Source organism: Callorhinus ursinus, unplaced genomic scaffold (assembly GCF_003265705.2).
Source record: "Callorhinus ursinus isolate GAN/ISIS: 27379988/994484 unplaced genomic scaffold, GSC_fseal_2.0 scaffold9, whole genome shotgun sequence".
Lineage (NCBI taxonomy): Eukaryota > Metazoa > Chordata > Mammalia > Carnivora > Otariidae > Callorhinus > Callorhinus ursinus.
Genome location: NW_027397071.1, coordinates 38970363 through 38995289, shown reverse-complemented (window position 1 = coordinate 38995289; position 24927 = coordinate 38970363). Strand labels below are relative to the sequence as shown.

General features: G+C 35.1%; 1 protein-coding gene across 1 annotated transcript; it reads left to right on the top strand.

Annotated features, from left to right (window-relative positions):
- The first annotated feature begins 92 nt into the window (after positions 1–92).
- Positions 93–22954, top strand: ACADM (acyl-CoA dehydrogenase medium chain). The gene is made up of 12 exons (XM_025872052.2): positions 93–246; positions 3608–3695; positions 5929–6026; positions 6146–6215; positions 6780–6880; positions 7706–7786; positions 9642–9772; positions 12420–12528; positions 16740–16880; positions 17451–17546; positions 20557–20805; positions 22131–22954. The coding sequence occupies exons 1-12, from the start codon at positions 217–219 to the stop codon at positions 22200–22202; spliced, it is 1266 nt and encodes a 421-aa protein (XP_025727837.1). The 5' UTR covers positions 93–216; the 3' UTR covers positions 22203–22954.
- The last annotated feature ends 1973 nt before the right edge of the window (positions 22955–24927 follow it).

The following is a 24927-nucleotide window of genomic DNA, read 5'->3' as shown; positions in this document are numbered from 1 at the left end:
CTCGCGCACGCAACTCCCCCCTCCCCCCTCCTTTTCCCCTATTCGCCCTCTTTGGAGCAACCGCTCCGCCCCCCTCCCCACCCACATCCACGCCCGTGGGCGGGACCAGGGTGTGGGCGGGGCCAGACGGATCTAGCGCCTCGCGCCCGGGAGGACCCTGGCACTCTCGGCGCCACGTTGTGACTTAGAAGCTGTGGACCGGGACCCCGAGTCAACATGGCCGCGGTGCTTAGGCGTAGCTGCGGGGTGAGAGAGAGCAAGTGGGGGTGGGAAATGGAGGTTGTGGTGTTTGGAGGGGTGGGAGGGAGGGAAGCATGGTATGAAAATAGGCGCTGTCCTGGGGTATTGGGAGGCTCCCCCGTACCAATATAGGCGACAGTCACTTTCAGAATGTCCTTTTTTTCCCCTCCCTCTGGCCCGGGAATTTTCCAAATATTTCTCCCAGGAATCTCACGCTTTCCCGAACGCGAACCTGTCTCTGAACTGGGCGGGGATCTCAACGAGCAAAGGCCTTGTTTTTGCAGTATGTTTTTGAGAACACTCTACTGGCTTTCTCTCTCCAGCCCAAGAAAAAATCATAAAGTAAATTTCATCGTGCAATTGATACATGCCAGAAAGTGCAGATTTCAGACATTCTTATCTTGGGCGCCTGCAAAGTCTGGGAAAAGGAAAATGAAGCACCTGCTTCTTGGGATGCTTAATATGTTTAATACGCTTTTGGTTTTGGGCTATGAAGGAGACCGCTTGTGTTCCGTACTTTACAAAGTAAAAAGAACCTACCGCAGAATTTTGCTCAAAGCATGTCTATACTAGTGTTGTGACTCACAGATTCTAACTTGTCTCATTCACTTAGATGCTGTTTATCTTAAATACTGTTGGTATATTAACAGAAAACTGCCGTTTCAATCTCATTTATAATTGAGTTAAGAAATTCATGTTCTTGGCCAAAAAGAGAAGTTTTAGAATTTATAAGAATTCTAATGGATTGTTGCCCAGTATTTGTTATTGCTATACAAGTTAAGGGGCCCTGGGGGCGCCTGGTTGACTCAGTCCTTAAGCGTCTGCCTTCGGCTCAGGTCATGATCCCAGCATTTTGGGATCGAGCCCCACATCTGGCTCCCTGCTCTGCGGGAAGCCTGCTTCTCCCTCTCGCACTCCCCCAGCTTGTGTTCCCTCTCTCGCTGTGTCTCTCTGTCAAATAAATAAAATCTTAAAAAAAAAAAAAAAAAACCAAGGGGCCCTGAAGGCAGAAATCGGGGGATTTTAAAAATGAATTTTAACTCTGACACCAGGAGAAAAAAAAGACCGATTTCTCAATCTCTCCAAGGAAAAATATAGAAAAGCCTAATACAGAAAACTTCCACCTCTATCTCTTCTTTGACCCTCCCATAAAATTTAAGATTCTTCTGTTCCTAAGAAATACACAAAAGCGTTTAATTATAGTTGTGCTCTTATTGCAGAATTGAGGCTTGATTGAAGATGCTGTCTTTTGGAGATTTGGAATTGGATTGTTCTGGGCAGAGAGCCCAAAGTAATAAAATCAATATTTATATGGCATTATGAGTACAAGACTCTTATTTTAATCATCTCAACAAATTATCCAGTAAGAAAAGCCTCACTTTCTAGGTTTGAAAAGAAGCTACAGGAAGTTTGTAATTGACACAAAGTCTGAAAAATACTTGTGGAGTCTAGACTTAAACCATTTTAAATCCAAATAATCTACTGTTTCTATTTTCTGTGTCTACTGAGCCACCTCTCTAAATGGCTAACATTATATATCTTTAGCAGATCGATGGGGATTGTTCCCTGGCTGTAGCTACTTTTGTATTTTGTTTAACATGTTCCTGAAAAATAATATGTAAACTTTTTAGTAAATTATTTGAAATCCACTAATAATTCCCTATTTAAAGTCTCGGCAGACTATTTTACCTGTTTTGTGAGGTCTGATTTTTGTGCACTGGTGTCTAAACACATTTAGAAGAGCCAAGTTTTTTGGTCTGATTTTTGTGGGATGTTTTTCTTTGTTGAATGTAAGAACCAATTAGGAGACTTAAATTGAAAGAGCAGTATAGCAAGGTGGTTGATGGTATGAATTCTCTATAGTAAATGTTAGAATCCTGGTTCCACTACCTAATAGAGTGTCCTCAGCCAATTTCACTTGAACTTTCTGAGCCTCAGTTTCTTCATATGCAAAATAGGAATAAAAATAGTGCCTTAATCCTAGGCTTGACTTGGAGATTTCAGTGAATTAATATGTGGAATGTGACTGTAAACAAGTATAGGTTTGGTCTATGATGACTGAACAATAAGGATTAGAGAAACCATGTTTTACTTCCAAAATTAATGAAAATTGCAAAGAAAATAGGAGTTTTATACTGTTTTTTTTCAAAATTGTATAAAGTATTTTGAAAGATCTATTTAAGATACTTGACAATCTTTATTGTCACTTTAAATGTAGGTGATTATAAAGTTGTCAGCTACAAAATGGACAGTTTCTTTTTACAGTTTTCAAAAAACATAAGCAAGTTTGGTTCTTGATCTTTTAGTATATTGTTCAGTTTCTCTTTTCTTTGGAATATTAGAATTGCATAGGGATATTTGCATCAAATCCTTTGAAGTATAAACTGATTTTGTTGTCCTTAAACATACTCAGGAAGGAGTTACAGTATGGTTTCCATTAACTTTAATAAACTCAAATGGTTACTTTTGTATACATTAAATTGTCATGAGTATAAAAATGGATTGCAAAGAAGCAATATATGTATATCTGATTATACTTTTTAAAGAAATAGTATATTGCAGATATTAAGAAATAGCATATCAATAGTTTAGAACAGGGTTGGCAAACTTTTTTGTAAAGGGACAGTAAATATTTTCAGCTTTGTGGACCACATGGTTTCTGGCAACTGTACAACTCTGCTGGAAAAGCAGCAATAGACAATATGGTGGTCAATAAAATTTTATTTACAAAACTGGTGGCTGCCGTAGTGTGCTGACCACTGTTTTAGAATATCCTAAGAATGCCTATAGACTACAGCAGAAAATATAGAACATAGTTTTAGGCTATTTGTTTTGTTAAATAAAGTGAGGTATCTTAGAAAATGGAATCCTCCAAGGGGAAGAGTCCCAGAATCTTTCCCAGAGGCTCACAGAGGCTCACAGAGACAGGGTATCAAAGTTGGTAGACTAGGGAACTCTTGAATACAGTGTTACACCGTCCTATTTTTGCCCCCCCCCCAACTTCTCAATCACAAATGTCCTAAAGCTTGTAGGTGAGATTTCCAGAATAGCAGTCCTAAGTCTGCTACTACCCCTGACTATTGTTTGTCTCGGAGACACTCCACTTCAGTGGTACAAATGCTGCTGATTGTGTTATTTTCATTTCTTTAAAAAAATAAAAATTCCCTTCGTAATAAGTGTTCATACATCTAGTACTTGGCTTATTTAATAAAGAAATCAAATTACAGTTGAAGGTATTTAAGTAATGACTTAAAAAACTGCTCTTGAGTATAGTCAAACAAGTTGCTGTACTTACTTGTAATTGCCAGTATTCTCTTATTTGATGTTTAATTTATCAAATTTATTTTAATAAAATTGTCCTTTACAGGTCCTAAAAAGTCTTTCTCGTTTTGACTGGAGATCACAACATACAAAAGCTGCCCTACAGCATGAACCAAGATTGGGATTTAATTTTGGTATATGTTTTGTTCTGTCTTTTGACTTTAAACATATTTGTTATATACATGCATTTATATTGCATTATATATGTATTTGGAATATATTTGTAAATCATCTTAGTAATGTCTGTCAATGAATAGAACCAATTACCATCCACAGATTTCCAGTCACACCCATTCTTCCTGATCTCTTTTTTTTCCAGCATAAAATCCTATGTAGAGGTCTGTGTTAGCAGCAGACATAAATATCTGTGCCCTTTTTCCTAAGTATGTAACCCTAAAATGAATAATAAATTTACTGATACATACAGTCGTCAAGTTAGAAATTTGAATGCAAAAAATATGTTTTGAACACTTAGCTACATAGCGCTAGGTACCTGCTAATAAGCCAAAGCCTATTTTGACCCTAATATATCTGAATTGCAGTTTTGGTGTTAATGGATAGGGTTTAAAGTCCTGGGATCAGGGAGTCATGTGGTATTGGAAGGAAAAGGAATAAGATCTCTCTTTCCCTTTGCTCTCTAAAATTAAGATCCTGAACAAAAAAAAATTGAAATAATAATCCCTATTTTTAGTATCCATCACCTCCTAAAGTGCTTCTTGCTTCAAAATTATTACCTTTCCTTTAGTTAAAAATCCATTTTCTCGGTTTCTTGATCTCAGAAAATAGTTATAAGGCAGCTCAGATAATAAACTCATACCCAGATAAAAATGACAAACTCAGAGCTTTCTATCGTTTTTTAAAGAGAATTAAATGGAAAATTTCAGGCCATGTGAGGATAGCATTGGGGCATTGGATTTTCTTTTATTGTGTGATTAACATAGGTTAGGTATAACTGGTATTTAGTTACAGTTTGTCAGATAGAGATTGGTATTTAGTAGTAAGAAACCAGCAGGAGAAACGGTTTTTGAATAACAGGATGAGATAGATAACAAGTGTTGGAAGGAGGAAGGAGGGAGGTTGTAACGCTTAAGTAAAGGACTAGGGATAACATCTGTGGGCAGTTGTATCTGGCTCTTTCTAAAGTGGAGATAATATCTACAACACGGAATTTATCTGAAGATTGATATATGATATATATAAAGTCCCTAGTACACAGTGACTGGATTTAGGTAGGTTCTCAATGAATAATTCAAACTGGGTCCCTGCCTTCCCTGTCCTTTACTCACCCACGACTTTGGTATCTGCTGGTCCCAATATTTGAAGTAAATTGTGATGTAGAGGAACAGTGACCAAAAGTCTAAGTATACTTTTACTGCTAATTCATTGTAAGACTGTGAGACTATCTTGTCCTCATTCTGAGCTTTTGTTTCCTTACCTATAAAATGAGAGATTCGATTTTAGGCTGTTTGATCCAACACCAAAATTCTCACGTCTTTTACGTTTTATTTCTCACATCCCTATACAAATGATTATTATAGTTTTGAGTATGCTTGCTCATTCTTATCTCTTTGCTTTTTTTCTTATTGTTCTTACCCAAAATACCCTGTATTTCTTTTAAATCTTACCTATCCTTTGACATTGGACACAACCACATTAAAACCCAATGATAGTGTGGATTTGAAAAAACTCCAAGTGATCGGCTCCTGTCCTCAGTCCAGCCGCCATATTCATTTCACTAGTTTTATAACAACAGAACCTTGTATTTTATATAATTGACTTAGAGTTTTATGCTACTGTTAACTTTTGAGAAACCATCCCACCACTTTACCAGTTCCTTTGTGCTAATTTATAACCTGAAATTATCTGAGTTTAAAGGAAGAGTAAAATTGTAGTATTGGTATTCTTATGTGATATTTTGGAATAAGTTTTATTGGCTTATGGTCAATGAGCATGTCTCATCTTCCTAGTTAGACTGATTCTTGAGATCAGGAAGTGTCTTATATTTAGTTTCATTTCAGTATTACTAAACATTTGATAAATCTGCTTAGGAACTAATGACAAGTAAAAACAAAATTTTTTTTACTCTCACCAATTGGAAGAGAAAAACAAGTTTGTGTCTGTTCCTCATTTGTAAAAGCTAGAAATCTTACCTACCTCCTTTGGTACTTGTATTGACATAGGTTTATTTATATTGTACAGTGAAATCTTGCTAGTCCAAAAGTGTATTGTGGTTTTTGTGGTTTATTTGTGGACTTTCTGGTTAATCAAGAGTTAAAGACGCCATTATAAATTTTCACATACTGATTTCATAGGACTTTTTCCTCAGCTCATTATCTTGTTTTAATGTTTTCTAAATGACGCTCTTAGAGCTCACTGAACAGCAAAAAGAGTTTCAAGCTACTGCTCGTAAATTTGCCAGGGAAGAAATAATCCCGGTTGCTGCAGACTATGATAAAACTGGCGAGGTAGGTTTATGCATTTTAAAGAGAAAAGTTTTTTATATTTTTTTATAAGATTATATAATTGAACTATGTAGATTTTAATATAATTGGGGTTTTTTTTTAACCTTTTTCTTTCCTTTTAGTACCCTGTACCCCTAATTAAAAGAGCATGGGAACTTGGTTTAATGAATACACACATTCCAGAGAGTTGTGGTAAGCTTTCTTCACATTTTTAATCCTTACAATGCATATGAACAGGGAAGATGGTAAAACTCTACTCAGTCATTTTCAGCTGTCATTTATAATAAAGGGCTTTCTACCTTTATCTTTCTATTCAGACTTCAGTATTTGCCTGTTCTTGGAAACCTTGTATTAGCACTTCAAGGCATTTTCCCTTTATAACTCGTTTCAACCTTCTTCATCCTAGACATTGGTAATTTCTCTTTAGTTAGTCAATTTGTTGCATTTTGGTTTTACCTTGGATTTTACATTTTGTTTAGACTTTTTTCCTGTGAGATTGTCACTCCTTCAGGTGAAAGAGTCAAAGTTTTCGCACAGTTGAAACAAATTTTTACAAAACCAAGTAGAAACAGGAAGACAGGTCCAGATTACAAATAGAAAATTTTTTGAAATATTTAAAACTTATTTTAGAGAAGTATAATTTGTTACTGTGCTAACCAGAAGACTATTTAGTTTGTTAATTAAAATAGCTCACCTTTATTTCTAACAAGATATATTATATATTATAATGGGTCTTAAAATATTTTGATACTATAGGAGGTCTTGGACTTGGAATTTTTGATGCTTGTTTAATTACTGAAGAATTGGCTTATGGATGTACAGGGGTTCAGACTGCTATTGAAGCAAATTCTTTGGGGGTAAGTTTCTTAGAAAATTAATTGCCTAAGTGAACCATTAATGAGACAGTACTGCTAGGTTACGTTAGTTGGTACAACACAATTTTCTTTAAAAGGAACACAAGAGGGGCGCCTGGGTGGCTCAGTCGTTAAGCGTCTGCCTTCAGTTCCAGTCATGATCCCTCGAGCTCTACATCGGGCTCCCTGCTCCGCAGGAAGCCTGCTTCTCCCTCTCCCACTCCCCCTGCTTGTGTTCCCTCTCTCACTGTGTCTCTCTCTGTCAAATAAAATCTTTTTTAAAAAAAAGATAAATAAAAAGAACACAAGATTCTGCAGTGAAGACTTGAGTTCTTATTGCTTAAGTTGATCATTCTGTCCCTGTTGTCTCCAGTAATTGGAGTCCTAGCTGTCCTTGTAGGGAAACTGTATGCTTTGCTGCTTTAGTGGCAATTCTTAGGTAAGGGCAAGGCCAAAAACAAGCATTCAGGAGAGAAGGATTGCGATGGCTTGCTGCCACTGCTGTCAGTGCTAAATTTAGTTAGCAATTCTTAAAGAGGCCTGATCGTACATACCACATCATTTATCCAAAATGTAATTCTTTGTGCATGTTACTACAGTGGATTTTTACATATTACCAACAAGTCCTACATAACTTAATTTTTGAAAATCCTGGATTCACAGATGTAATTCCTCATGGGTTTAGCTTCCTTAAAGAAGAATAAAGGCCAGTTCTTTGGACTTACCCCTTGGGAGAAAGTAGTTCTCTTGCTTTGAATTATAGTATCTCTGAATGTACCTACCTAATAAAAATATCTTGCTTTTTTCAATGTCACTTTTCTTTGGTAGCAAATGCCTCTTCTTATTGCTGGAAATGACCAACAACAAAAGAAGTATCTGGGGAGGCTGACTGAGGAGCCATTGATGTGTGTGAGTATGCACAGCTGCTGCTTGGGAACAAGGGTGCTATTTCTTCCCAATACAAATGTGTACACTGGGCTATAACACATGAAGACAAAAGTTAGCAACATATTTAGGCATAATGGTGTTTCTGGGGTACCAGGCAAGTGTCATGGTCTCCTATCTTATTTCCAAGAAAGAAAGATTTGCTATTTAATGGAGCACTCTGCAGTTGAAGACCTGAGTGATTGTGTCAGGAAGTTCAGATTGAACGTATGACATTAGGTGTTTGAACTAGTAGTCTTTTGAACTAATAGGAAATTAATGTGACTGAAAAGTTATCATTCTATTTGTTGAATGAGTGACTTGGGAAGAATACTTATAGATTTTATTATAATTCCCTGAGCACTACTCAACAAATATTTAAATTAGATTTTAAAAAGATAGTTATAGGGGCCCCCTCCTGGCTCATTCAGTAGAGCAGATGACTCTTGATCTCAGGATCTTGAGTTCAAGCCCCACATTGGGTGTGGAGCCTGCTTAAAAAAAAAAAGTATTTATACATATATACATACACATACTGAGGATCTATTCTGAAAGTTTTTACATAAGGATTTTGACTTCTTTTTATCAGTTGAACAGATTTCACCTTAGGGTGTGATTATGATACCAAAATACAGTAAATTGTTAGTTTTGAACTAATTGTGAAAATTGGTCTGAAAGAGTAGAAAGTAATAGTTAAAAATCAGGGTTTCTTATTTTAGGTACCTTATTTTTAGGCAAACTTCTTAATAAAAACATTTATACAGATTTCTTAGTTAATTGGTAACTTTTCAACGAATGAGAGTTTAGTAGGCTAATTCTCAATATTGTCTAAGAATTGTGTGACACATTTAGATTGTTTTTCTGTAGCACATATAATACTAGAAATAGGCTAAAAAAATTTTAGCATAGAGATGCTTAGGAGAACCTACCTTAATGCATTGATAAGAATATTTATAATTATTGCTTATAAATAGGTATTTCTAAGAAAAATCTTTGAAAATAGTTCAAGTATTTTAAACATTTTTTGGCTGTTTTGTTTATCAATACCTTCAGTATATATAAAAATAAATTTACTGTAGTCCCTAAGTTATTCTAACTTCTGAATTAATAAAGGTTTACTGTACATTTTCCCCCTGCTAGTGCATAATAGCAGTAAATGTACCCAAAATATGAAGTCAAGGGTGAAAATGAAAATGAAAATAGTCAATTTCCTTACATACACAGAATGTACATGTTATGGAACTCTGCTACTTTGGAATTACAAATGCTGGGTAACCCTGCATTTATTCAGTACCATTTGCATATGTTATTCTGCCTGGAATACACATTCCTTCTTTATCCCCAAAGAAGCTTTATCACCTTTGGAAAGCTTTTCCTGACACCCTAAAGCTAAACTAGATTCACAAGACCATTGTGTATGACTTTAGTATTCAGATACTTAATTACAATATAGTTAGTATTCATCTCCACTGTTGTGGAAATCTTGAAGATAGGATGTCTTTTCTCTCTGGTTTTTCCATCTCCTGGTTCATAACCTGGTACATAGTAGATACTAAATAAACATTTGAATGAATGATTACACATGAATGAATTTAACTTGGTTGAAGATATCTACATTTTAATTGATATGGTTTATTGATATCCTACATCTAGTTTTAAATTATATATTAAATGTTTCTACATTTGAGCAGTTTATTTGATTCTCTGAGAACATTTTATTTTTAGGTATTTAAACATATTTAAAATACTGGCTTGAAAAATAAAATATACTCCTGGTTCTAAACATTCATAATTTAATAATTAAAATTTAAATTATTTTTATTGTTTCCATATATTTAAGGCTTACTGTGTAACAGAACCTGTAGCTGGCTCTGATGTAGCTGGTATAAAGACCAAAGCAGAAAGGAAAGGAGATGAGTATATTATTAATGGTCAGAAGATGTGGATAACCAATGGAGGAAAAGCGAATTGGTATGTTGTTTAAAACATCTCTGTATATTGCTTGTTAATTACTTCATATCAGAATCTTCCCTCTCTCCTTTATTATTAAAGCACCACTCTCTCCTTTATTATTAAAGCACCACAGTTAAGGTAAGTTTTAGGGGCTCCTGGGTGGCTCAACTGCTTCCAGCTCAGGTTATGATCCCAGGGTCCTGGTACTGAGCCCCACGGTCAGGCTCCCTGCTTAGCAGGGAGCCTGCTTCTCCCTCTCCCTCTCCCCCTGCTTTTGCGCTCGCTCTCTCTCCCTCTCATGCTCCCCCTGCTTGTGCGCTCACTCTCTCTCTCTTTCTGTCAAAGACATCCTATCTTCAAGATTTCCATAACAGTGGAGATGAATACTAACTATATTGTAACTACATACGCTCTCTCTTTCTGTCCCATCCCTAAAAATAAAATCTCAAAAAATAAAATAAGGTAAGTTTTATTCATGGAACTGGAATGTCCATAAAAGATCATAAGTAGTTCAGTTATTTTTAAAAAACTATTTTTAAGCCCTAAATTATTTCTTCAAACTAACTTTTCAGAAGTTTAATTTGTAAAAGAAAATAAAACAAAAACACCTGCTTTGGTTGAATGTGAATCCATCTACTTGGCTTACTATCTCCACTGTATGTACCCCATACTAGCATCTCCTGGAACTGTTCCCTGAAGACTGAGGAAAAAGGAAAACTATTGGTATAGTACACTTCTCTGATTCTGAACAACAGACAAAGACAGTCTTAAAACTCAGATTGTCTTTTAGAGAAGACAGAATATTACTTTAGTAAAATCTAAAAGCCCAAATGTATAGGTCCAAAAACAATGACATGAAGTTCAACAAAGGATCATAAAATCGCCTGCATAAATATAAAATCTTGAAGAACCTATACCATGATTTGTGGAAAAAAGATGAAGAAAGTACAATGGATACTTGTAGATTCAGTAGGAATCAACAGTGTGATGTACTGTCTTTAAGAAGGTAATGTACATGGAGGACTGGGTGTTATACGCAAACAATGAATCATGGAACACTACATCAAAAACTAGTGATATAATGTAGGGTGATTAACATAACATAATAAAAAAAGTAACATTCTACTAAATAAAAAAAAGGTAATGTAATTTCTTGCTGAAATGATAGAAGTATAATACAAATGAGGGAAAAAGTGGTAATGGCTCTGTATGACACATTTTAAGACCTGCATTGACAAAATGGAATAAATTCAGAAGCAAGTAAGTATCCTTCATTAAGAAGAGTCTAGAAAACATGTCCTGTGAAGAGTAAAGGAATTAAGTTTGATTATTTTGGAAGAATTTTGACAGTTTTGAAATAATGTCACACACAAGAGCAGGCTTGTATATTTGCTTCAGGAAGCCAGTTTAGAATTAATGGGTCAAAGTTAGAAAAATGTAGACTATAGCTCAACATAAGAACAAGCTTTCCAACAACAGTTCTGTCCAATGTTTGTTGAGTTGTCATGGAAAATGTTGTATTTACCCATCACTGCAAGTATATAGATAGAGACTTCCTAGAACAAGGATTCTCTGGTGATTGGAATAATGAACTAAATGGGCTGCAAAAATTCTGATTCAATACATATGTATGCTCTGCAGTGCAGTTTTCTGGCAGGTAAAGCATTATTCCTGGGAATGAGCCTACCAGGAAATTATTTGTTTATTTTAAACATATTTGTCAACCCCTTTATGACCGTCGAGTATTAAGGAGGGCTAAATCATTATCTTTAAGTAAGTCATTATAATATCAGAAAGTAATAGGAAAAATGAAGAAACTTTTAAAATTTAACAAGTTGAGAGAAATCTAATAGTGCAATTAGAAGTTTTCATAATTTTAAGAATTCATTAAGTATAACTCCCATGTAGTAAGACAAATTAGGTAATATATGAAACTAGAAAATAATTTTTACTATTTTTTACTATTATCAAGTAAAATGTAGAGTGAATGATAATTTATTAGTGTTAAGCATAGAAAATAAATTTGTTGTTTAAGGAATTTTTAAAAAATTATGTCAGGCTATTTAAGAACATGGGTTACATTTAGATGTTTTTGCATACCTCCTGTCTCATTTTAAAATCTTCCTGGGAAAAATTCTGGAGGAAAAACCTAGCAAATATTCATAATAATTCAACAATAACAAAAAACACTGATTTTGCTGCAAAAAGAGGGCAGTAGGCAGAATATAAGGGTCTTTATCTCATTTATTATTCCTTTCACAGGCACCCCTATTTGTTGTCCTTTTCCAGAAAGCTTGTCCCTTAAAGAATCAAACTAGTTTTGGGAAAGAAAAAATGCCATTTCCAGTATGGCACATACTTTTCTTTTTATATTGTATAATTTGATACAAGGAATTTTTACTTACAACTCAGACTACTAAAAAAAAGTTAAATACCATATTAGTTAAGAAGTGGACCTGGGTTAAAATACTAGCTCTGCCACATCATAACTATGTGACTTGGGCAAGCTTTTGAGCCTTCTGATTCTTCATTTCCTCATCTGCAAAACGGGAGAATAATAATTGGGATTGTTAGGAGGATGAAATGAGATAGCCATCACCATGTGTTAACTGCTGATGTCATTATCTCTGTCATCATATCTATATCATATCTATGTATATATTAGGTATTTCTTGCTGGCTCGTTCTGATCCGGATCCAAAGGCTCCTGCTAATAAAGCCTTTACTGGATTTATTGTGGAAGCAGATACTCCAGGAGTACAGATTGGAAGAAAGGTAAAATATGTATTCATCAGTGATTAAGGCCTCATACTATTTTAACTATAAATTTCAAAATTACTATTTCAGTTTCCTATATTGAAAACATTTTCTTTTTAGTAAGTTGCAATAAAAATAAAGCTTCCCCCCCCCTTTTTTTTTCTTTCAAGTTTTTGGTTTAATTCCAGTTACCATACAGTGTTGTATTAGTTTCAGGTGTACAATATAGTGATTCAACACTTCCATACATCACCCTGTGCTCATCAAGACAGGTGTGCTCCTTTATTCCCATCACCTATTTAACCCATCACTAAAAATAAAGCTATGTTTTGATGTTATCAGGTGAAATAGTCTATATATTATAGCTGAAAGTTTTTAAGTTGAGAATAATCCTTTTGATTCATTATTTGAAAAATTGGTTGTTCATGGTGCCAGTCTGTAGGGACTGCTAATAAATAGCTGTGAGGGATAATGAAGCAGAAATGAAGCTGTCATTTATGTGGCCTCCCCAATAATAGAGTTTTAGATATTTCAGAAGATTTTCCCACTCTTTTTCCTTCCTCACAGCAGCCTTTTAGGTAGGATAACTGGCATTATGCCCATTGTATTGATTAAAACAATACCCCAGACCATATAACAACACGAAGAGAAAAATCTGAGCCTGAGGAAAGTGAGAATGGTAAAGAGCCTTGTGGGAAGGTGAGAAATTTTACTTAAAAAAGGAAAGGTAATGTGACATATTTGAGAATGGTTGTAATTTGAATGCATGGAGATGACTTAGCACTAGCATTTAAAGTAGACTAAAGAGAAGAGTTTAAGATTTAGCAAATCAAAGAAGGAAGAAATGAAGTCATTAAAGTCATGTTAATGAGAGCTAAGGAAATAGGATTAAGATTATAATTTTGGACTAGGAAGCGGAGACTCAATTTTACAACTGTAAAACTCTTTGCAAAATGAGTTTGTGAAAAAGAAAACCTAATAATGACCAAATGATGTCTATATTGAAGGAAAAGGAGAAATTATGGAAGTTTATTAATAGTTACCAAAGGTTACATAATCCTGTTTTATTAAAAGCCATCAGAATATCTCTCTTGTACTCAAGCCTCTTGAAAATGGAAGCATTTACTAGAGTATGGAAGAGGGGTAACTTCTCTTTGAGGTCACAGAATATTAAAGGTGGAAGATGTACACATTATTTCAGTCTGTTTACTGAATGTTGAAACTGAGATCCCAGTAAATGATTTACTCAATGTTACATACTTAGAGGTGGAGTTGAGATCACTACTAAAGTATCCTAGGAACTTGCCCAGTGTGGCTTCTAATCCTATTTTTCTATATTCTCTTTTAAGAGTAGATATTAAAGGTAGACTATATTTCACCAGTGAAATTATAGTGAAGTTGTTGTATATAACAGAATATAAGTTGTAAGAATGGATGTGCTTCTTCCAAGCAATTGGTTTGTTTTTATTTATGTTCTATTTGTGTCTCCTTTTTAGGGATGGTTGCTGGAAACTAAGGGCCAAATTTATGGCCATTTTAGAAAGTGTAAAGGACCTAACAGCTTAAACTGTTTTTAGTAGTAACACGCTTGTAACACGCTTGTGATTTTATCATGCTATTTCTAGTCTCTTTTTTTCCCCAATTTTCTCACTTAAAAAATATCTCTAATTCAATAAATATTTATTATTGAGTTCATCCTACATACTAGGCACTATTCTGATACTGAGGATACCATATGGATCAATACAAAAATCCCTGCCCTTGGGGAGCTTACCCTCTAGTGACAGAGACAGATAATTATATTGTATATATTTAAACCTCCATAAATCTTTTTTTGAAATATATGGGCATTTTATAGACTTGTGAAATTTGATGTTTTTAAAATGTTCTGTTGTTTTAGAAGTCATCTGGCTTAAGAGGAAATACAGGAAGCATTTTGGTTTTAAATGTTTTAGTGTTTGGGGATGCCTGGGTGGCTCAGTCAGTTGAGCATCAGACTCTTGGTTTCAGCTTGAGTCATGATCTCAGGGTCCTGGGATTGAGGCCCACCAGCTCCACACTCAGTGGGGAAGTTTGCTCCCTCGCTCTCTCTTCCCCTCCCTCGCCACCCCCCCCCCCCGCCCCAGCTCACAGGAGCGCAAGCTCTCTCTCTCTCTCTTTAAAATAAATCTTAAAAAAAAAAATGTTCTAGTGTTTGGAGTGAGTCTGGGAAATAGGCTAGAGTAAACCGTTTTTTATAAACAGTGTTTTCTCATTATATTGAGTGAGGGTCTAAGGCAGTAGAGCTTACTGACTTATAAAGGCAAAAAAAAAAAAGATGTTGGTTTCTTTCTTGGTAAAACTATATATTATTGTTACCATTTTTTCAAGCCTAGAAGCAGACTATGACTATTAAGGCAAGCAAGTTAAAGAGTTTATTTACAGCTCTGTGCTCCCATTTCCTCTGCTTCTCAAGCTGTTGATTAAAATCAAGATTAGGGCACCTGGGTGGCTCAGTTGGTTAAGCGACTGCCTTCGGCTCAGGTCATGATCCTGGAGCCCCGGGATCGAGTCCCGCATCGGGCTCCCTGCTCAGCAGGGAGTCTGCTTCTCCCTCTGACCCTCTTCTCTCTCGTGCTCTCTATCTCTCATTCTCTCTCTCTCAAATAAATAAAATCTTTAAGCTCTACTGCCTTAGACCCTCACTCAATATAATGAAAGAACACTTTATAAAAAACGTTTTTTTATTTTTTTTAAAGATTTTATTTATTTATTTATTTGAGAGAGAGAGAATGAGAGATAGCACGAGAGGGAAGAGGGTCAGAGGGAGAAGCAGACTCCCCGCTGAGCAGGGAGCCCGATGCGGGACTCGATCCCGGGGCTCCAGGATCATGACCTGAGCCGAAGGCAGTCGCTTAACCAACTGAACCACCCAGGCGCCCTAAAATTTTTTCCTTAAGGAGAAGAGTCACCATATCTGCAACTTCCTCCCAAATAATTCAGCAAATAATGCTAATAGTTACACACACAAAGCACAGAAATAAAGCCAATGTGACAAAATAATTGGTGAATTGAAGTAAAGGGTACGTAGGTATTTGTTACATTACTCTGATAGCTCTTCTGTTTGTTTGAAAATTTTCAAAATGAAAAGTTAAGGGAATATAGCTACTTTGGCAGTTTCTTATAAAATTAAATATGCACTTACCACATACCCAGCACTCCTAGATATTTACCCAAGAGAAATGAAAATAAAGGTCTATACACAAATGTTTATAGCAACTTTATATAACTGCTAAAAACTGGAGTGACAGGAATTTCTATCAGTAGTGAATAGGTAATGGGTATATGGTGCATCCCTATAGTGGAATACTACTCAGCAGTAAAAGAAAGAAATTACTCAGCAATAGCAATATAGGTAGATCTCAAAAGCACTCTGCTAAGTGAAAAGTTAGACACAGAAGGCACTTATTACTTGTTGTTCTCATTCTACTTAACATGACATTCTGGAAAAGGAAAAATTAATGGACCGAAGTCAGATCAGTGGTTGCTTCAGGTTGGGAGTAAAGTAAGGGAGTTGACTTAAAAGGGGCACAAGCGAGTTATTGGGGGTGCAGAAATATTCTGTATCTTGATTGTGGTAGTGGTTCCACACATACATTTGTCAAAACTGTTAGAGATTTATATGTAAAGAGGGTGAATTTTTCTGTATGTAAATTCCACTTCAGTAAACCTAATTTTAAGAAAGAGTTGGTATATTACTTTGCTAGCTCCATTAAGCTAAATTAAACATCCTAAATCAGAGTATGTTTGCTAAATGCTTTTCCTGACATTCACGGTAAAAAAGATAGCCTTCATACATACGAAATTTGTCTTTGTAGTGTAATATGTACATGTAGACCTTTAGACTATTGTCGGTTTCAAAGTTTGTGAAACATTGTTTTAGACTAGGGGTTGACAAACTTGTTTTGTAAAGATCCAGTTTATAACAATTTTAGATTTTGAGGGCACAAGATTTCTGTCCCTAACTGCTCAGTTCTGCTATTGTAGCAAGAAAGTAGCCATAGATGATATATAAACAAGTAGGTATTGACTGTAGTCCAATAAAGCTTTCTTTACAAAAAAAGGTATTAGAAACCATCGTTTGTCAACCCCTGTTTTAGATAATTGCAGAAAATCCTAAAACAGAGGTTAAAACAAAATTCATGTTAGCTCAAAAAGTGTTCCTTAATATATATTGTTTTCCTTATTAGGAATTAAATATGGGTCAGCGATGTTCAGATACAAGAGGAATTGTCTTTGAGGATGTGAAAGTGCCTAAAGAAAATGTTTTAATTGGTGAGGGAGCTGGTTTCAAAATTGCAATGGGAGCTTTTGATAAAACCAGACCTCCAGTAAGTAATATCAATGACTTGACAATCTTTAGAGGATCTTTTATTTATTACGTTGAGTAGTTTTATTTTAACATGGTATATTTTGTATGTATTTCTCATTTTTCTTTTTTTGAGGGTGTGTATTTCCTTTTTAATATCTACTTTTATTAAGGATGGAGAGATACTGTCATTTTTCTTTATTTTTTTTGAATTCTTCAACTGTCTTGCTGCCTGTTACAGAAATTGTTTTAGCAAATATAAAATTGCTGTAGTCCTTGCTAGGTTGTTAGAGGCAGTCCATACTTGATCATTCATGCTGATATGTGCTCATTTCCTCTTCCCTTAGTCATTACGAATATTTCCCCGAAGAAGCTTTCCCTTGTTAAACAGAAGGAATGACTTTCTAGGCTATGATCCTCTACCTAACAAATGCCTTTAATTCATACAAAAATATAAATTGAAATGCTTGTTCTCCCCTATAGGTCATCTTCTGTTTATATAATCCTTAACTTAGAATTTTAGGCAAATAGTCATTGAACTGTGTTTTAAAGACAACATGAACTTATGCTTTGTAAAATGTTAAAATACTAGGTAGCAGCTGGTGCTGTGGGGCTAGCACAAAGAGCTTTGGATGAAGCTACCAAGTATGCCCTGGAGAGGAAAACTTTTGGAAAGCTGCTTGTAGAGGTAATTTTAATACTGTACTTGCTATGCTCAAATCATACTCAGATTAAAATCCAGAGTCTTTACAGTGGACTTCTGTCAGCCATGCTGGCCTTTTGCCGTTATCTTCAACTTTACTCCCCTCCCCCCGCAAAATACCCACTTCCTCATTCATTTCACTAATGAGTCTACAGTTGTCACCCAATGTAAAATAACACCTCCAACACTCTATATCCTAATCCCACTTGGGTTTGTTTTGTCCATAGTTCTTAACACCACTCAACATTATATCATGTATGTGTTTGTCTATTATAAGTCTCTCCTTACTCTCCCATCTGAATGTAAGTGCCACACAGGCTATGAATTTCTGTTTTGGTAACCCTTATACTCCTAGCACTTAGAATACATTTCCACTCTGAACTTCTGTTTCATCCATTCAACAGATAGTAACTGAACACCTACTATATTAAAATACTAATAGTCGGATATGTTCTCTGTTCCAAGCACTGTTCTAGGGGTTTTACATATATTAACTCCTTTAATTTTCACATTACTGTGGAGTGGGGACTCTTAGTCCTCTTTATTGCATGTAAAACATTAGGTCCGCCTAATATATAATGAGACCAAGATTTGAACCCAGGTAGTCACTTAAAGAGTGTGTCCTTTTGCATACTTCATGTTCTGTTTCCAGGAACAGAAAAGAAGTTTGGTGTATCCTCTGTACTCAGGAACCTTTAACTTTACTATGGAGATAGGATACATATCTTAAGACAAAGATACGTATCTTAAGACAAATATTAAGAAATAATATAGAGCCGTATAAGATTAAGTCCCTAAGTGAGAGCTTATAGACAGGGTTAGAGAAACCAAAAGGAGAAACTGTCATGCATGGGCCAGAGACATTACAGGGATTGTGAACTATGTTTAGAACAGGATTTCTCAAAGCATGGACTGAAAAGAAACTGAATGAGACTCACCGCGGTTGTTTCATCACAATCTCATAGGAGAAGCATGGACATCTTATACCAGGTTGCCAAAGCTGTGGTGGTACAAGGGCTTCTATTTATTGCCAGTGGGAATATAATTCACTATAAGTTTTATGAACCACATTTTGGCAATATATATCAAAAGTGGTTATTCTACACTTGTATTTCATTTGTATCTTTCAGGTTTACTCCCATATGTGCAATATGACATATCTATAGCTTATTCATTTTAGCATTGTATAAAAACAGCCAAATATAGAAACAACCAAAATGTTGAACATCGATACAGTGGAATATTTTGCAGCTATAAAAAAGTATAAAGAAGTTCTTTATATATTACTATAGAAAGCCCTCAGATTTATTGATAAGCAAAACAAAATGAAGAACCATCAACATGGTAGGCCACCATATTTGTAAAAAAGGAAAAGACTATAGATGTATTTGCTTAGGTATGTTTATAATATCTCAGAAGATGAAAAACAGTTAACCTGGTTACCTCCAAGAAGGGGAATTAAATGGGGCTGGGGACAGCAGGGATGACAGGAGGAAAGTTTGACCTTCAAACTGGTGGATGTATTATCTATTCAAAAACTAGAGTGAAAACTAAAACAAAACAACTTGAAAGCATCATTGGCTTAGAAGAATGGGCACAATCAAGCAGGTAGAAATAAGGGAGGATATTACTCTCCTTGTTCCACATAGGAATTATTTATATTGGGTAATAATTGCCTTCTCTTAAGACATAATTACCATGCTACTCTCAAGCAACTTTTTTTTTTTAAATACAGTAAATATATGAAATTGAACAGCTCAGTTTTTTGTTTTATGTGACCTTTGGTGCATATTAGTCTGTACACAGTCATAACTTGTGTGGTTTTTGTTACCTCTTAGTCTTCAAAACCCATTTTGATATTGCCTACGATACAAAGCATCTTTTTAATAATTTTAGTGTTCTTGTTTCTAAATGCCTATAGGCCTTCTTTTAATGTGTATGATTTTAAAGCATATGTTCCATTCCATGTTGATTGTAGAATAATTTATGTGATACAGTATAAGTAAAATTAAATAATAAAACTCCATAATCCCATTGTCCAGAGGTAATTACAGTGACCATTTTGCTCTGTATTCTTTTTTTTATGAATATATTTTTCCAAAGCTGTAACCATACTATATATGTGAAATTTTCACTTACCGATACATGGTGAACATATTTCTGTCCTGTAACACTTTGGCCGTACAACTGATAGAAGACTTACTGTCTTTTATTGAAGGTGTTTGTTTTATGTCTCCTCTTTGATTATGAACTTCTAGAGGGAGGATAAGAAGCATTTTTATTTGTTCTTGTCATGGTGCTTACTTTCCTCTGTCAGCATCTGATACAGTATGACATTATTTTTCATTGTATCTATCTATAATAATTTTCTTTAAAAAGTCCCAGCAGGGACATCTGGCTAGCTTAGTAGGTAGAACATGTAACTCTTGATCTTGCAGTTGTGAGTTTGAGCCCCATGTTGGGCATAGAGTTTATTTAAAAATACATACATACATTAAAAAAAAAAAAGTCCCAGGAGGATACATATAATTTTTATGGTATTTTTGCCAAAAATGCATAACTTCATTCCAGCTCTGATAAAACATCACACAAACCCGAATTGAGGGACATTCTACAAAAAAATAACCACTCAGTGTTCTTCAGAAGTGCTAAGGTCATAAAAGACAAGGAAAAACTGAAGAATCTAACAGTCTGGGGAAGACTAAGAAGAAATAACAGTTGAAATCTTGGATGGGATCTTTGAACAGAAAAAAGGACATTAGTGGAAAACTTGGCCAATTTGAATAAAGTTTATAGTTTAGTTGATAATACTTTAGTAATGTTAATGTCCTATTCTTGATCATTATACTGTGGTTATGTAATATGTTAACATTGGAGGCAGCAGAGTGTAACTTTTAAGTCTAAAATTAGTTTTAAAGTTAAAAAAAAAAGTTCTAGGAGAAAAACTTTTGAAAAGTTAATAGATATCCTTAAACTTTTTTCTTTTTAATTCTAGCACCAAGGAATAGCATTTTTGCTGGCTGAAATGGCAATGAAAGTTGAACTCTCTAGACTGAGTTACCAGAGAGCAGCTTGGGAGATTGATTCTGGTCGCCGAAATACCTACTATGCCTCTATAGCAAAGGCATTTGCTGCAGATACTGCAAATCAGTTAGCTACTGATGCTGTGCAGATTTTTGGAGGCAATGGATTTAATACAGAATATCCTGTAGAAAAACTAATGAGGGATGCTAAGATCTATCAGGTAAGGTTAAAAATGGTTTTTGTTGTTTTTTAGGTAAAAGAATATTCATAGATGACAGATTTCTAATTATTTAGGGATTTCATGCCATTAGGAATAATAAACTATCATAGGGGCGCCTGGGTGGCTCAGTTAAGTGTCCGACTCTTGTTTCAGCTCAGGTCATGCTCTCGGGGTCATGGGATCGAGCCCCACATTGGGCTCCACTCAGGGCATGGAGTCTACTTGAGATTCTCTCTCTTCCTCTCCCTCTGTTCCTCCTCCCCGCTAATGTGCTCTCTCTAAATAAATAAAATCTTAAAAAAATTATAAACTATCATAGATGGCTATAAACCAAAGTTTTTAAAACTAATTAACACAGAAGAATGTTACCTTTAACTATATGCCTTAAGAGAGAATAGGCTAACAAAGTAAATGGTACAGACGTGTACATATATGTCTGGATCAGCCGTCTTTGAGTCTTAACATCCTAGCCAATTGTAATCCACCCTTTGCTCTCCTAAAAGTATGCGTATCATTTAAAATAAATTATTTTATTTTGAATCTTGCTTGACAACTATTGAATTAATTGAAACCATATTTGGGGGGCACCTGGGTGGCTCAGTTGGTTAAGCAGCTGCCTTTGGCTCAGGTGATGATCCCAGGGTCCTGGGATTGAGCCTCACATCGGGCTCCTTGCTCAGTGGGGAGCCTGCTTCTCCCCTGCCTGCCATTCGCCCTGCTTGTGCTTGCTCCCTCTCTCTCTCTGTCAAATAAATAAATAAAATCTTTAAAAAAAAACATATTTGGGAGTAAAACAACAAGAAGAGATAGTGATAAAGTGATAGTAACCATTTGATAATAATAAATTGCTAGGGTTAGAGGTTTAAACTGGAAGTAAGGACTGGCTACTAGGAATGTCTAAGTTAAAACCAAATCCTTCCAGCGTCTTTTTCTTTAGCAACTCTGTTCCTTAGTCAGCAAGAGAGAAAACCAGGTGTAAGAGTAAAAATGGAAAATGACTGAAGATGACAACTAGCTTTACAGTTCAGAAAAGTTGGATAAATATTTTTGCAACATTAAACTTTAGATTTCCCAAACTTTTTGAAATGTTGACATCTTTTAAGACTCCCAAAATTTTGGTAAATGACTTTTTATAATTTAATCTTTAGAGAATTATATTTTCATGGCTTTACAAAGTCAGGTTTCGGAATCTCTGGATTACAGACCCTATATATGGTTTGATTCAATTTGGTATTACAGTGGAGCTTATAGTACTGTCCAAAATACTGAGTAAGTCGAAGTATTTATGAAGATATTTCACCTACATGTATTCTTTTTTCTTGCAGATTTATGAAGGTACAGCACAAATTCAAAGACTTATTATAGCCCGTGAACACATTGGCAGGTATAAAAATTAAAGAGATAGCTATAGAAAATTAATTGTTGAGTGATTAGAATACAATCTACTGTTTAAGCTCCAAAGAAGAGAAAGAGCTTTAAGATTTTTTCTGGTAAAACTTTAAAATAAGTACTCTTAACTAAACCGATGCAGCTGATTCTAATACTAGTTTTCCACTTTTGTTTAACTTTATGACTTGCTTTTCCTCAAAAAGATTAGGTTTCATTAAAATTATGTGTTACCTTTAGTACTACTGTACTTGAATTACATTAACCTAGAAAAGTACATTTGTTTTGTTAGGTTAACCACTTAAAGTAACAGAAGTTCTTTGGATTTCAGTATTTTTCCAATGACATTTTTGAAAAGTGGGCTTATAAAAGTATTCAGAATGTTCCAAAATTTACATTGAGGAAGCATTATAGGATTTGGATGCCATCATATAACTTGCTAGTGTCTTTGTAGACTTAATGGTATTATATTGGGGGAGTTCATTTTGCTACAATTTGGAAAGCATTTGTTTTCAGTTTTGTACAATAATATTCAAAAATTTGATGTTCATATTTTCTCACCATACAATGACCAGAAGTTATTGAAAATCTTGTTTAATTCTGAATCTACATTTCACTTGCCTTATTTAGAAATAAATCAACAAAATTTGCCTTAAAATATTTTTATATGAGTCCTGGTACCTGGGTAGGCTTTGGTCTACAGATTTGTATACAATCTCATTTCATGTGCATACATTATAAAAATAAAAATTTTGAGTGCCAATTAGTATATGTTTGTATTCTTTCCAGGAAGTTTTATTACTTCATGTAATAGTGTACGCTTGATTTATTTACTGTGATGAAAAAAAAGTCATGTTCTGATTTTGAACTGCATGAAGTTACCTTCTCATTTTTCACTAGATAATATTATTAGACATCTCAAAAAATATAAATATAAAATAATATAAGAAACAAAGTTTGTGAATTTAATATTTCTTTGTAATCTTAAATACTGCCAAAATATGTTATATACTAAATGGTGTTTCTGACACCATTTTGATTCTGACACCAACTGGGCATCCTATGGTTCAATCCTATTCTGACATTAACTCCAAATCATTAGCATCAGATTCCACAGGTTTAAGGGCTCAGTCCCACCAGACAACAATCACTTCAGGTACCAGTCACAAGTGCTGGGTCCCCAGGCTATCCCAAAACAACAATTATAAGAATACTAGCTGGGCTTGAGAAAAGCAAAGAAGACACTAGAGAATCCCTTAATGCAGAGATAAAAAAACTAAAAACTAGTCAGGCCAAAATAAAAAATTCCATAACCAAGATGCAAAACTGGATGCAATGATGAGGATGAATGAATCAGTGATATAGAAGATAAAATTATGGAAAATAATGAGGCTGAAAAGAAGAAGGAAAGAAAGATTGGATCACGAATGTTGACTTAGGAAACATTCATTATCCAGCAATGCTGTCATTCAGAATAGAGGGAGAGACAAAGAGAGAAATCCCAGACAAAAACCAAAGGAGTTCATGACCACTAAACCAGCCCTGCAAAAAATATTAAAGGGGGCTCTTTGAGTGGGGGAAAAAAACAAACACCAAAAGCAACAAAGACTAGAAAGGATCAGAGAACACCACCAAAAATAACCAACTTTACAGGTAATACATGGCGCTAAATTCGTATCTATCAATCAGTAGTCACTCAATGTAAATGGACTGCATGCTCCAATCAAAAGAAATAGGGTATCACAAGATAAAAAAACACAAGACCCATCTACACGGGGCCTAAAAGACTCATTTTAGACCTAAAGTCACCTGAAGATTGAAAGTGAGCAGATGGAGAAAACTATCATGTAAATGGACATCAAGAGAAAGCCAGAGTAGCCATACTTGTTTTCAGCCAAACTAGATTTTTAATCTAAAGACTGTAACAAGAGATGAAGAAAATCATAATTAAGGGGTCAACACATCAAGAAGATCTAACAGTTGTAAATATTTATCCCCCAACTTGGGAGCACCCAAATATATAAATAACAAACATAAAGGGGCGCCTGGGTGGCTCAGGCATTAAGCGTCTGCCCGCAGCTCAGGTCATGATCCCAGGGTTCTGGGATCAAGCCCTGCATTGGGCTCCCTGCTCAGTGGGAAGCCTGCTTCGCTCTCTTCCACTCCCCCACTTGTGCTCCCTCTCTCACTGTGTCTCTCAAATAAATAACATCTTTAAAAAAAAGTAACAAACATAAACTCGATGATAGTAAAATAATAGTACCCCTACATATCTTCTAAGCAGAAAAAACAGGAGACAATGGCTTTGAATGACACACTGGACACATGAACTTAACAAATATATTCATAACATTTCATCCTAAAGCAGCAGAATACACATTCTTTTCAAGTGCAGATGGGACATTCTCCAGAATAGATAACATACCAGATCACAAATCAGTCCTCAATAACTACAAAAGGATTGAGATCATACCATGCGTATTTTCAGACTACAACACTATGAAACTTGAAGTCAACCACAAGAAAAAATTTGGAAAGACCACAAATACATGGGGATTAAAGAACATCCTACTAAAGAATGGATGGGTTAACCAGAAAATTAAAGACAAAACAAAAAAATACATGGAAGCAAATGAAAATGAAAACACAACAATCCAAAACCTTTGGGATGCAGCAAAGGTGATCCTAAGAGGAAAATATATTGTGATACAAGCCTACTGCAAGAAGCAAGAAAAG

Excerpts from the sequence above, each read along its gene's own strand:
- ACADM (XM_025872052.2), top strand. The coding sequence starts at position 217 with ATGGCCGCGGTGCTTAGGCGTAGCTGCGGG. Across the intron at positions 6,881-7,705 it reads TTGAAGCAAATTCTTTGGGG|CAAATGCCTCTTCTTATTGC; the intron begins GTAAGTTTCTTA and ends TTTCTTTGGTAG. Across the intron at positions 17,547-20,556 it reads TTGGAAAGCTGCTTGTAGAG|CACCAAGGAATAGCATTTTT; the intron begins GTAATTTTAATA and ends TTTTAATTCTAG.